Below are 12,954 nucleotides of genomic sequence, written 5' to 3'. Positions count from 1 at the left end.
GAAAATAGCAATTTCCAGTTGTACAACTTTGCTTCCGCCGTTTTCCGATAGGTGGCTGTACCGGCTGAGGCTGGTCAAAATACATAGATGATAATGCCCTTAAAGTGAGTGTTTACAGTGCCTAACGAATTGTCATCGCCGTTTCAGTGAGTTGTTCTTGTTTCCGTATTATTCACGCTCGAAAATGTCTGTTTATGTGCCCAACTCTCGCCATTTTTTGTTACAATTCGAAAAAAATGCAGCTGAAGCGCATCGAATGCTCTCAGAAACTTACGGTGATGCTGCTCTGAGTAAAAGAACGAATTACTTCAAAATAGTCATAGAACAAAATGAGGAATTTGTTGGCCAATTTTCAATTCTTGTAATTTTAAGTTCATTAGACTTGTATCTAGGACTTGGAAGTATTGATTAATTTTATCCCGCATCCTAAAAGATATTCGTTTGTTTGTCAGAATCGAGAACAACGGAAAGTCTATCATCTAATAAGACATCAACTGAAACCAATCTATTACTCCGGCATTTTAGAGCTAAGGTAGTTTGCCTTATTAAATATACTGCTAAGTAAACAAAAAAGGAAAAATTATAAGGATAAAAATGATATCAAACAAACTCTCAACGATGTTTCCAACAATGTAACTCAAAGCAACAGCTCGACGAATCAATGGACGAGGGCACGACCAGTGAACCAACATCTCTTACGTATATGATCATGAGATTTCCCAATCCTCGATAAAAAGGAAAATAAGTCTAAATAAATCGGATATAAAAAACGAAACAAAAAATTGACAAGACGCGATAACCATTCGAAAACAACTTAAAGTTGGAGATTTCTAGTAGTTTTTCGAAAGCTTTAATCGAAAATTTTACTTTCTCTCAAAAAATCTAGTCGTTCTCATTACGCGTTATTCAAAAAAAGTACGGGTGTGTAATGTCAGGGACATAACTGGATGACGTGAAAATGACTAAAAAGAGACGGTTTTAACATCAGCTAAATAAAGCAACAAACAATTTTATTTCATGTTCAGATAGGATACGGCACCTATTTTAATTTACTTAAAAGGTCACATAAATTGTGTGAACTTTGCGTCTGCTTAGCGGTTCAAATTGAGGAACTGGAACTGCGAATTCAAGTTCGGAATCCAGGTCAAGAATTTCTTCAGTCTGAACCTATTCTCAGAAAAAGTGATTAAATTTTCAACTGAATTGTGAACTAAAATTCCGAACTTTGTTCAACTGAATTCAGTTCCAAAATCTAGTTCCAGAATCCAAGTTCCGAGTTTGGTTCTAGCATGTAGGTTCGGAATTCTGGAAATTAATATTGGAACTGAATGTAGAAATAAAATTCTGAAAACAATGCGGGAAGAAATTCTGGAAGTGAATTTAGGAATTAAATTCAGGTTCAGAAGTCAACTCCAAAGTTCAGATCGAAAAATTAATAGCAAAATCCAGATCTACCTTTATACCTTGAATTCAGCTGCCGAATCCAACCCAAAAATAGGTCCCAAATCCAGATTCAGTATTTAGAAACAGAAGTTTGTTAAATTGAAAAAAAAAAACGCAGTCAAGTTCTTCTTAAAAAGTGGAGTTTACTGAACAAAAAGTGGATGGGTAATGTCAGAAAAATAACTGACACTTCTGAATACCTGAAATCGTTCATATAAGTTGATAGATCGTGTGAATTGTGGAAGGTTTCATTTTTAAATTTCCAGAATTGTAAAAATTGCAATAAAGTAGGACGAATTCATGGCGCACTTATTCAACACATAAATTAATGGGACTGGGTAAAAGAGAGTAAAACATTGTTCGCCTGCAGAAGTACACACGCTACGAATTGCAATATTTCAGTGGAAGAAAAAATCGACAAGTTTTTCAATAATGAATTTATTGAAACTGCGCAGACTAGAATGAATCAAACATTTTAATTTTCACATTTCACCTACAAGATAAAGCAAGAATGCAAATATCGTCCCTTGATCCAAAGCCGTCGTCCTTACACGATAAAGTTCATGAGTTTTTTCTCTTTTTGTATCAAACATTTAAGAAATCTTGAATTTTGGGTTATTTGTAGCTATTTCATACTACTAAAATTTTATCATAAAATGCTGATCAAATGCAAATTCAATTCTGAGAAATGAACGAGATCGGAGATTGCGAGAGGTCATAGCTAGGTTCAGTTTATGTTACAATTCGGGGCAATCGTGTTCCAGATTGTAACAAATCCGCCACGAAAATAGCACTAGAGATGTGTCGGTGAACGGATAACAAATCTATATCAATAAGTTTACAGTGCTCACGATAGCTGGGAAGTTGAGATTCGTTTGAGAATAGTTTGAGAAATAGTATAGTTGAATACATCTACTGTGCGTTTACGTGGAAAAAGAGGTTACGGAACATATCCAACTGTTTCTACAGGAATCTAGCCGGTATTTGATAAGACGGCACAATTTGAAACGTTGGTGAATGATAGCGTTTGACAATGCAGTGCAACACTCAAGTCATTCAGATATAGTAGAAATAAAAAGGGTCCAAGATGACTACCTTGAGGTACCCTCGAGTAAGTTAGAAAAGGTGTGACTATGCAGTCGCCGATTTTCACTGTCATAGTACGGCTGCAGCCAATTCAAAAAAGGATCACTAAATCCAAGTCTTCCTGGTGGTTTACTTGATCAAAAGCAGCAAAGAAGTCAAGAAATCAACTAGACTTTTTTCGAGAAAAATGAGTTCTTAATGAAAAAATATAAATATTCCGACTTCAAAGCATTCCGTACTGAGCTTTCTACTTTTCTCCCGGAAGTAAAAGTCTCATTTCAAATCGGACGAAGAGGAGAATGTCGAGTCTTGGTTGATGGATTGAAAGATTACGAACGACTTAGTCGATATTTGTCCGAGAAACTTCATAAATTTCATTCATATGATATAAAATCAGACAGACCCTTCAAGGCTGTCTTGAAAGGCTTATCAAATGATCACAGTACTGATGAAATTAAAAATGAACTAAAAGAATTGCTTGGTTTTGGCCCTTCCCAAGTAATGCATATGAAAAAAAGAGCGAATGGTACTTCTAAACCACGCTCTGGAATTTCCCATAAACTTTACACTTCAATCAAAGTGACGTAAACAATCTGAAAACTTTAGAAAAAGTACGTTTAATTTCCCACATTAAAATTCATTGGGAACATTATAAACGGCATAATCGTATTGCAAACTTAACGCAATGTCGTCGTTGCCAAGGCTTCGGTCATGGAACCAAAAATTGTCATATGGATATACGGTGTTTGAATTGTGGTAAATCGCATTCGAAGGACGTTTGTCCAATGAATGAAACCACTGATTAATTTTCATGTTCAAATTGCAATGGAAATCATAAATCCAATTATTTGAAATGTCCTGTCAGGGAAAAAAAATTAAACGCTCGTTCGCTTAGACAACAAGTCAAATCAACGACCTTAAATTTACAGAACATACCTGAACATCAAAAAACCTTCTAAGGCACCTATTTCTTCGAATTTAAAACAAAAAACAGGTACGCCTGCCAATTCGTCTTGTAACGAAAACAATTTATTGACAGGTAGATCGACCTCGTCATCATCTTCTTCTAATGTCAGTTATGCTGGTATATTAGGTAGAAATCTACCACCTATTTCTTCTAATGTAAATAATCAAAACACAGGACTGCCTTGCAGTCCATCTTCTAACGAAAACAATTTATTAATAGGTAGACCGGCCAAATCATCTTCTTCTAATGGCAGTCTACCTACAAATATTCCTTCAATGCCATTCGCTTCTTTAAATGAAGTCGATTTAGGCGATATAACTGAAAATAAAATGATCTACCTACAAGATCAACTTTTTCAAATGATCATCCAAATGAATTCGACTTCATCTCTTTTTGAAGCATTTCAAATCGGATGGCAATTTGCAAATAATATTATAATGAATTTAAAATTTAACAGTGATGTTAAATAATTATTTGAATATTTTAAATTGGAATGCTCGATCTTTGAATTCGAGTGAAGATGAATTTTATAATTTTCTCGAAGTTTACAAGATCCATATTGCCATTGTGACAGAAACTTTTCTTAAACCAAATGTCAAATTGAAAAGTAATCCACATTATGTGGTTCATCGATTTGACAGGTTTACTGGAATGGGTGGTGGAGTTGCCATTTTTGTCCAACGGCAAATTAAACATCGAATTTTACCTTCTTTCAATACTAAAGTTATTGAAAGCTTGGGAATCGAAGTTGAAACCATTCATGGAATTTATTTCATCGCTGGAGCATATTTGCCATTCCAATGCACCGGCGAACAATTAAATTTCTTCAAAGGCGATTTGCAAAAACTTACAAGATATCGATCGAAATTTTTCGTAATAGGGGACTTAAATGCTAAGCATGTCCAGTGGAATTATAGGCAAAATAACAGTAATGGTAAAATACTTCATAATCAACTCTCAGCTGGTTACTTCACAGTTCTTCATCCCAGTAATCCTACTTGTTCTCGTGATCCTGCTATGAAAAACATAGTTAAGGATTTACAAAAAGAAATTGAACATAGATTTACTCTTTTGCGAAATGAAAATTTCGCTAAAGAAGTTGAACAAATTAAACCATATTCTAAACCTTTCTTGAAACTTTCTAAGGTTCTTAAGAAACCTCAGAAACCAATTCCTGCTCTCAAGGAAGGAAATCAAATACTTCTTACAAATGGCGAAAAAGCTCATAAACTTGCTCAGCAGTTCGAGAGTGTACACAATTTTAATTTGAACGTTGTGAGTCCTATTGAAAATGAAGTCTCACTGAAATATGATCATATTTCAACCCAAGTGTTATCACACGATGACATTATTGAGACGAATTTTGATGAAATTAAATCAATTATTAGGAAACTTAAAAACATGAAGGCTCCTGGTAATGATGGAATTTTTAATATTCTTATTAAAAATCTTCCTGATGTTTCCTTGAGACTCTTGGTTAAAATTTTCAACAAGTGTTTTTCATTAGCTTACTTAACAAAAAGATGGGAAAACGCTAAAGTAATTCCTATCCTCAAACCTGATAAAACCCAGCAGAAACATCAAGTTATCGACCAATTAGCTTACTTTCTTCTATCAGTAAACTTTTTGAAAAAAATATCTTGTTGAGAATGATGTCTCATCTAAATAAGAATTCAATTCTTTTATCAAAGCAGTTTGGATTTCGTCATGAACATTCAACTACTCATCAACTTGTCAGAGTTACGAACATGATAAAAGCAAATAAATCTTCTGGGTTATCCGCTGGAGTTGCGCTTCTAGATATAGAAAAAGCATTCGACAGTGTTTGGCTCAAAGATTTAATAGCAAAAATGTCTGATTTCCAGTTTCCTATTTATTTGATCAAAATGATTCAAAATTATTTAACTGATCGTACTCTTCATGTTAGCTATCAGAATTGTAAATCTGAATTGCTACCCGTACGAGCAGGTGTTCCGCAGAGTTCGAGCGTAGCTCCAATCTTGTATAATATTTTCACTTCTGATCTTTCAAATCTACCCGTTGGTTGTCAGAAATCGCTATTCTGTGACGACACAAGTCTGTTAGCCACAGGTAGAAATCTAAGAGTGATCTGCAGTCGCCTACAAAGAAGTTTAAATATTTTCAGTGATTATCTGTCAAAATGGAAAATTAAACAAAATGCAGCAAAAACGCAATTAATTATCTTTCCTCATAAGCCAAGAGCTTCTTTTCTTAAACCAAACAATAATCACATTCTCTAATTGAATGGCTTGGAATTGACATGGTCTGATCAAGCTAAATACTTAGGTTTAACGTATGACAAAAAACTCACTTTCAAGGATCACATTGAAGGAATCCAGGCAAAGTGTAATAAATATATTAAATGTTTTTATCCTCTTATAAACAGAAATTCTAAGCTCTGTCTAAAAAACAAGTTGTTAATTTATAAACAAATTTTCAGACCAGCCATGCTTTATGCAGTACCAATTTGGTCGAGTTGTTGTTCCACCAGGAAGAAAACGCTTCAAAGGATTCAGAATAAATTTCTGAAAATGATTTTGAAGCGTCCTCCCTGGTTTAGTACAAATGAGTTACAGAGACTCACAAATATAGAACCATTAGACGTAATGTCACATAATATTATAAGCAAATTCCGACAAAAATCGATGCAATCTTCAATTGAATCGATTCGCTCTCTGTATTAGTTAGTAAGTTAGTATATAAGTTCCTTTTCCCCATTACACAATACAAGTAGGTTTAGAATTTTCCCTACACAAAAATCTCAGAATTGCGGAAGCAAATAATGTCCTCATGGTAATAACCAAATCATATATATAATAGGGCTGAAAAGTCACCACTTGTGGCTAAATCTTAATAATTTAATTTTAAATCATATTCCAATAAATAGTTATTAAAAAAAAAATCGGACCAACTGTTTGTGAGGCATATTTTCAAGTTTTCAAGAGTTTCAAGAATTTTTCTTGCATAGAACATTCTCATAAGTAAGACTACTGATCTCTGATGATGCAAATTGACCTTTTTGCTCGGAAAGAACGCTTACACATACGAATATTGAATTCAAAACCAATTTTCATTCGTTGTGAAACCGCTTGATTGCAATGATAAGTAACCGATGAACCGCACTATATTTTTTTAATGATAAAACCGATTTCGTTAAAGTCGGGTTCGTTATGGTCACAAATTACATTGAAACGATTCGTTCCAGTAAAAATAATCATACAAGCGGCGTAAACGACAGAAGGGCGTAGCTCAATTTAGTCAATCTTAATTCTTAGGCCTATTTGAAAACTACAATGTGATCACGGATGAAATGGAAATAGATCATGGCGGACACTTTCGGTTCCTCTAGCATTAAAAAAATCGAAAGTTTATTGTGATAAAAACTGGTTTCTAATATACATACGTTCGAATTTAAAGAAAACTTTTTCACCTGGCGATTTTTGAATTACACAATCAAACAAACAATCTTCATCTTGAAAATTGGAAGAAAAAAGTTATGTGAATTATAGTAATTTCCACTTTTTTATTCGAATTTCTGAAGATATGAAACAAGCATCACCAGAGCTCCTGAATGAAAGTTCTGCATCGATAGGAGAATGTAATAGTCGGATGGTGCCCGGTTTGGACTGTAAGGTGGGTGATGCAGAATTGTCCATTCACTATTATCCAGAGTTGTCCTGTCCTGTCCTGTCCTGTCCTGTCCTGTCCTGTCCTGTCCTGTCCTGTCCTGTCCTGTCCTGTCCTGTCCTGTCCTGTCCTGTCCTGTCATAAAATATTTCCCGAATAAAACTAATTCTGCGACACTTTTCATAAGCGACGAACCCGATTCAAAAAAGAAAAGTTTGTAATAATAAAAACGGTAGGGAGATTCATTCCGGTGGCGTCACTGTCGGCTGTAAGTGCGGAGATCATAACTCCCAAACAGAGGCTCGGCTAGGAATTGGTTTCGTTACACTTTGATTGCGCTCAGTGCTGCGAGTGAGATTGGCAAACAAAAGCTCGGCCCTCGGAGCTCCTTTTCAGGGGGTTCCATGTTTCGTAAGATTTCGATTTGATTTCTATTGCAGATTGCCCTGAAAAGAGACGCCGTATCCGAGAGCAAGGGTAGGACGACCAACGTTAATTGCGTTTTCTTTTTCAAAACCCAACACGAAAAACGCATAGCGAAAGATTGGTTACGTGTGTTTCTATTTTTTTTTACTTTTCGAATAGTTTCAGTAGGAACATCGTCAGCTTTTCGGTCGGTGAATCTGTTTCCAATGATGGAACTAGCCCCGGACAGTGCAATAATGATAGTAATTTTCTGATTTCGTCATGAGAGTGTCGCTAGGTGGTATCGGAGTAAAATCTCGGTGGTTGAACTTACTTTTGATGAGATTAATGTTAGAGTTGGTGACGATTCCTGCAATGAGAAAACAATGGGAAAAAAACTATTAGTACTGTGGCAAAATTATGCTTTCGACAACAATGAATTTTAGGTCAGTTTATCGTAGTCATTACTGGACAAGTATGAAATCCCTCATAGGAAATATTTACTCTCCACAAACGCATTCGGATCACGCAGGTAAAAATAATCTTCTGACCTTTTTTTGTAATCCCATTTCCCACGGATCCAGCAAAAAACACTAGGTTGCGTATGACCTGTCAATTTCCTAGCATGTACGGAGAGTACGAAGTTATTATCAAATAGCTTCTTTGTGTTACGAGGATTGAAATTAGGAACAGGTTTCGAAGCAAAGAAAAGTCAAACCAAGAAGTCGATGATTGTTTAGAAGAAAAAAAAAGCATCAGGTAGTTCTTTTTTACGGATTAGCTCAAGCCAGTTTCACTCGGTGGCATGAAGTACTGACATAACGAGATTTTAAGCGACCCTAAAACTTACGCGAGAAGAATTTTGTTGTCTGAAGCCAGACCCACATCATAAGTAAGAAAAAAAAACACCCAGACAAAATTTTAGATTTTTCAGCTATCGGCAAATAATCGTATTTATTGTGATCATAAATGATTACCATTCACGTAGAATATGTGCGTTTAGAAACATTAATTGTCATCGAACGCCTCCAAGCATATTTTGCTGCACAAATGTATTCTGAATCAGTATCACCGCTAACCTTATTTTCGGTTCGCGGAACATATCGTTTTTTCGAAACATTTAAAATCACGAACGATCGCAGTAGGCCTGCGCGTCGGGCGTGAAAAATATTTGCCCTTGTTATTTTTTCGAAAATTAACTCTGTCTCATTTAATAGACAATTTCTAGTTTGCTTAAGTCGCATAGGGAGTCTAGTATAGCCCCGCAGTTTTTGGATTCTGGGTTGGTCCCTTCAATGAAAAATCAGCATGAACCTGCGTTAAATCAATTTCGAAATTACGCATTTTCATTTTTATCGCGAATGTATAGATGCAAATAAGAATTATAACTAATCGCGTTGGAATAAGTCATTTTGTTATAAAACAGTTTCGCTGCTTCAGAACTCGTGCAAGTGTTCTGAAAATGAATCATAAAAGTTACTCTTAGTTCCTTCCTTTTGAGATTTTTGATTTTTTTTTTTATATCAACATATGCTACGGTAGAGAGTTTGAATTTGTGGTGAGTTGCGAAACAATTAAAAACCAATGGTAAAGCAAAAATCTTGCTAAGGCTTTATGAGTGCTCTGAAAACTTGAGCTTGAGCTTGAGCGACCACCCCTGGTTGCTACTCCGTTACTGATCGGGACTAGCTGAAATTGTACATGGAATTTGTAGATGATCCGACCTGGGACTGGTAAATCATCCTTCAATGTACATCTTCTGGTAATCCCAGAATTCATTGATCAGTACCGGTGCCGGCCAGGCCCGAACGTAGGTCGTCTAAGGAATGGGAAGGGATGTTAGTCCAACACTTGTTGTTTCCGGAGGCCGTATATACTACTGCGCACTCCACAAGTGTCACTCAGTTTGTTCTGGTTTCAAGATGCTCGGATGCACCACTAAACTCACTGATTTCCCGAGTGAACGTTTCAACAATATTCTATATTGAAGTCCCGGGAAGTCTTGATTCACAGCTCTTATTCGAGAAAACTGAAGAAAAATTTGCAATACTATCGCGTAAAGAATAAAAACTTCCCTATTTTCTATAAATGAAATTACGTGATACAAAATAAACGAGTGAATAGGATTTAGACAAAATAGTTGAATCATTGCATTGACGTATTCTAAACAGTTGTTATAAAATCATTTTAAATCACCAAATAAAGGTCAACAGATCCGCGTCAAATAAAGATCAACAAATCGTGCGTCTTGATCCTTCACAGAAAGAAATAATGAAATTTACACGACAAGTAAATCAGTAGTAACATGGAATAGACATGGGTTGATTCGAAAGTTTGATTGAAAACCATCATCGATGCAAAATTAATTTTTTTTTTTTATTCAATAATAATATATTTAAAGGCACACTGCTAAAGCTCTAAGATGCCAAGGGTATTTTCTAATCTTGATTAACGACTAACTTAAAACTAGGGTATTATCATTAGGGTAGTGACGTATTCCGGTCGCAATGGTCGATTCTGGCAGATTCAGTTGCAGTTGCAGTTGGCGATCGGCAATGGTCGATGGATTGAATGTAATACGAGTGTCTTCCAGATGACGATTCTACGTGGGTCCGCGAGAAACACACCCAGGCCACGGATACCCGGCGGGTGGTCCGCATGTTGGTCAACAAAACTAAATTGAATTGAATTGAATTTTCAATGAAAAAAACTGTATCTTTAATTTAACGCTTAGTTTTACGATTAAATTATATTGAAACGTACAGAATTGTGAAGTAACTTTATGTTTAATTTCCTGCTCCACATATGTGCATGAAAAAAGATGTAAATTCACAAAATATTTTTATCTGGGTTTATTATTTCCACTTTATTATTTTAATTATTTAATAAAATTATTAATTGGCTATATTGGTTGATCTGGGCAGCCGGCTACCGAGAAAAATATGAATTTATTGTTTGAATTGTAAATTGTAAAATAGAGTAATCAGAAGTGAAACACTAAAAATATCTGATAACTGAAAGGAAAAAGAAACTCCTGCAATCCTTTTACGACATGGAAGCAGAAACCCAGTGGATCTATTCTTGGTTCATTTTTTTCCGCCGGATTCCACACGGCATCTAGGCTGGTACTGTCTGGAGAGAGTTAATAGGTACTATCAATCTCCTAGTGGACCCCAGCCCCTGCTTTATGAATGCTCTGAAAACTAACTAAAAACTAATTTGGATTATATGAAGAAGCCCAGTTTAAATAATCGCGTCCATGCTATGCAAAATGCAAAGTTATCTTATGTATACGAAACTGTCGTCTCTGTTCGGGGAAGCTATGGGAACGATTTGGTATACAGGGAAAATAATATATTGTTCGTTATTAATTGAAATTTTGACTCAAAATCTCAAATATATAGTTTTATCCACTCGAATCGATGCGATCTGACCACTGTTGGCACGGTGGAGTAATCAGAAAGTATGAGTTCTTCATGTTGAACTCTCCGTTGGTTTTTAGCTAGTTTTATTTCCGATAGCCCAACCAATTCATCTTTTATGAGAAATCCTTCTACAATTGATCTGGTTCTAGAAGATCAATGTAACATGTATAGTGAACTGACTTTGATTCATATCATCTATTAATAACATTCAGGGTTTCAAATCAAGCAATCACCTTAAAACCAATCGGCTAAGATACAGATCTCATACCGAAAGCAATGTAAAGCCTGGAATGTTTATGGGAAACATACAGCCATATATGATTTGAATCATCACATTATTGAAGTTAAGAGTCTGAAACCAGTTTCAGCTTTAAAAGAAGGAACCCATTAGAATTAGCAAACTTAAAAACATGAAGACTCCTAAGAATTTTTAATAATTTTATTACAAATTGTCTCGATGTTACCTTGCCTTGCCATCAATTTTGCAAATGTGTTGAATATTTATTCTAAAATATAATGGAAATTCAACACAAGTATCCAAATTATCCTGATTTTTCAAGATGAGCTTCCATTGTGCTGTTATTGATAACAATTAAAAAAGCTCTGATCTTTTCTGATTGATTTAAAACTGCTGTTAAACCCATAAAAATGTTAGACGAGACATGAAGTGTTTTCCCAATTTCCAATACAACATTTTCACTGAACGCATGATTGGGTATTGTGGGTATTTTCACTTGTTGAAAAAACTGTTTCTCATATTTGAGCTAGCAAAATATTTCCAGATTTTTCATTAAAATTTCCGACATTTTTCCCCGTGAAACCAAATTCCCGATTTTCCTGGTCACTTGCCACCCTTTAAAATACACATTCTAAAGCTGAATAAATTTTTGCTCTTAGAAAAAAAAAACTCTTCAAGAGGTTCACTGGATTGCTCTCAAAAAACGATCGCAGTAGTCATGCTTTGGACGTGCAAAATGTTCACTCCCGCCCGCATAGAGTTTTGGCTACCTGGGCAGCCATGGCCACCAGAAGGCTACCAAAATTGATTCAGTTACGGTTGTCAAATCCAATTCGACAAAACAAAGTCGCCTGTATCCAAGTTAGCCGAGCGTTTTCATCTTCTCACCTTCGCTGAAAATGTCAAAGATTTAAATGTGGAAAAATCCTGGTGGATACGGTTGTATCGTTTGAGTTGTATTCCTGGCAGCGGTGAGGCAGCCGGTCACCAGAATGTCTGCCAGCCATATTTTTCCAGCTGGCAGCGTTTAGTCAGTCGTCTGGCAGCCATGCGTATGCGGGCGTCAACATTTTTCGATAATCAATTTTTTTCTTATTTGTCGAAAAATATATAAATTAAGTCTTTGTTATTGTTCTGTGTTCAGTAGAAGTTAGTTTAATTAGTTTAACACATGTACTGAAAAGTCCCGGGCCCAACACATAGATGGCAGCTGTTAATAGTTTATGATATTTTTTTCATTAGTTTGTGAGTTATTGTACTAAGAGTAAAGCTAGTTTGGTTATTTTACGAACAATGGCAAAGCCTTGGTATTACATTTCTGTAGTGGAATTTGACCTTCTGTTTCAACAGACTTCGCAGCCGATTCAGAGTGTACAGAACCAGTGCATGGCTAGTACTATGGATCCTACTGACACTAAGAATCCTTCCAGGTCGGGGTTCGAACATACGACAACTGGTTTGTACGGCCATGGATCAAAAACAATTTTGCATCTTGATAAGCAAAAATACCGTCCAAGCAAAGCAATGGCTTAAAAAGTGTAATGGAGACTTCTTTATATTGCATGAGCATTTGACTATGAGAAAGCTCTCTTCAAAGTGGGTGCCGCGTTTGTTCACTGTTGACCAAAAACGAGAACGTGTTGACGATTCAGAGCAGTGTTTGGCCATGTTTGAACGTAACAAACCGGATTTTTCGCGTCTCACATCCACCGTGTTCGATAGATTTGGCTCCCAGCGACTAC

General features: G+C 35.8%; 1 protein-coding gene across 5 annotated transcripts in view; it reads right to left on the bottom strand.

Annotated features, from left to right (window-relative positions):
- LOC131431871 (voltage-dependent L-type calcium channel subunit beta-1) overlaps positions 1-12,954 on the bottom strand; it is a 478,431-nt gene that overhangs the window by 273,107 nt on the left and 192,370 nt on the right. For all 5 annotated transcript variants that reach the window (XM_058597809.1, XM_058597812.1, XM_058597802.1 and 2 more), the window contains exon 3: positions 7,884-7,919. In XM_058597809.1, the coding sequence (XP_058453792.1) occupies positions 7,884-7,919 (36 nt within the window). The remainder of the gene's footprint in view (positions 1-7,883; positions 7,920-12,954) is intronic.

Source organism: Malaya genurostris, chromosome 2 (genome assembly GCF_030247185.1).
Source record: "Malaya genurostris strain Urasoe2022 chromosome 2, Malgen_1.1, whole genome shotgun sequence".
In the NCBI taxonomy this organism is placed as follows: domain Eukaryota; kingdom Metazoa; phylum Arthropoda; class Insecta; order Diptera; family Culicidae; genus Malaya; species Malaya genurostris.
Note: the sequence above shows the minus strand (reverse complement) of the source record. Positions and strands in the feature narration are given on the sequence as shown.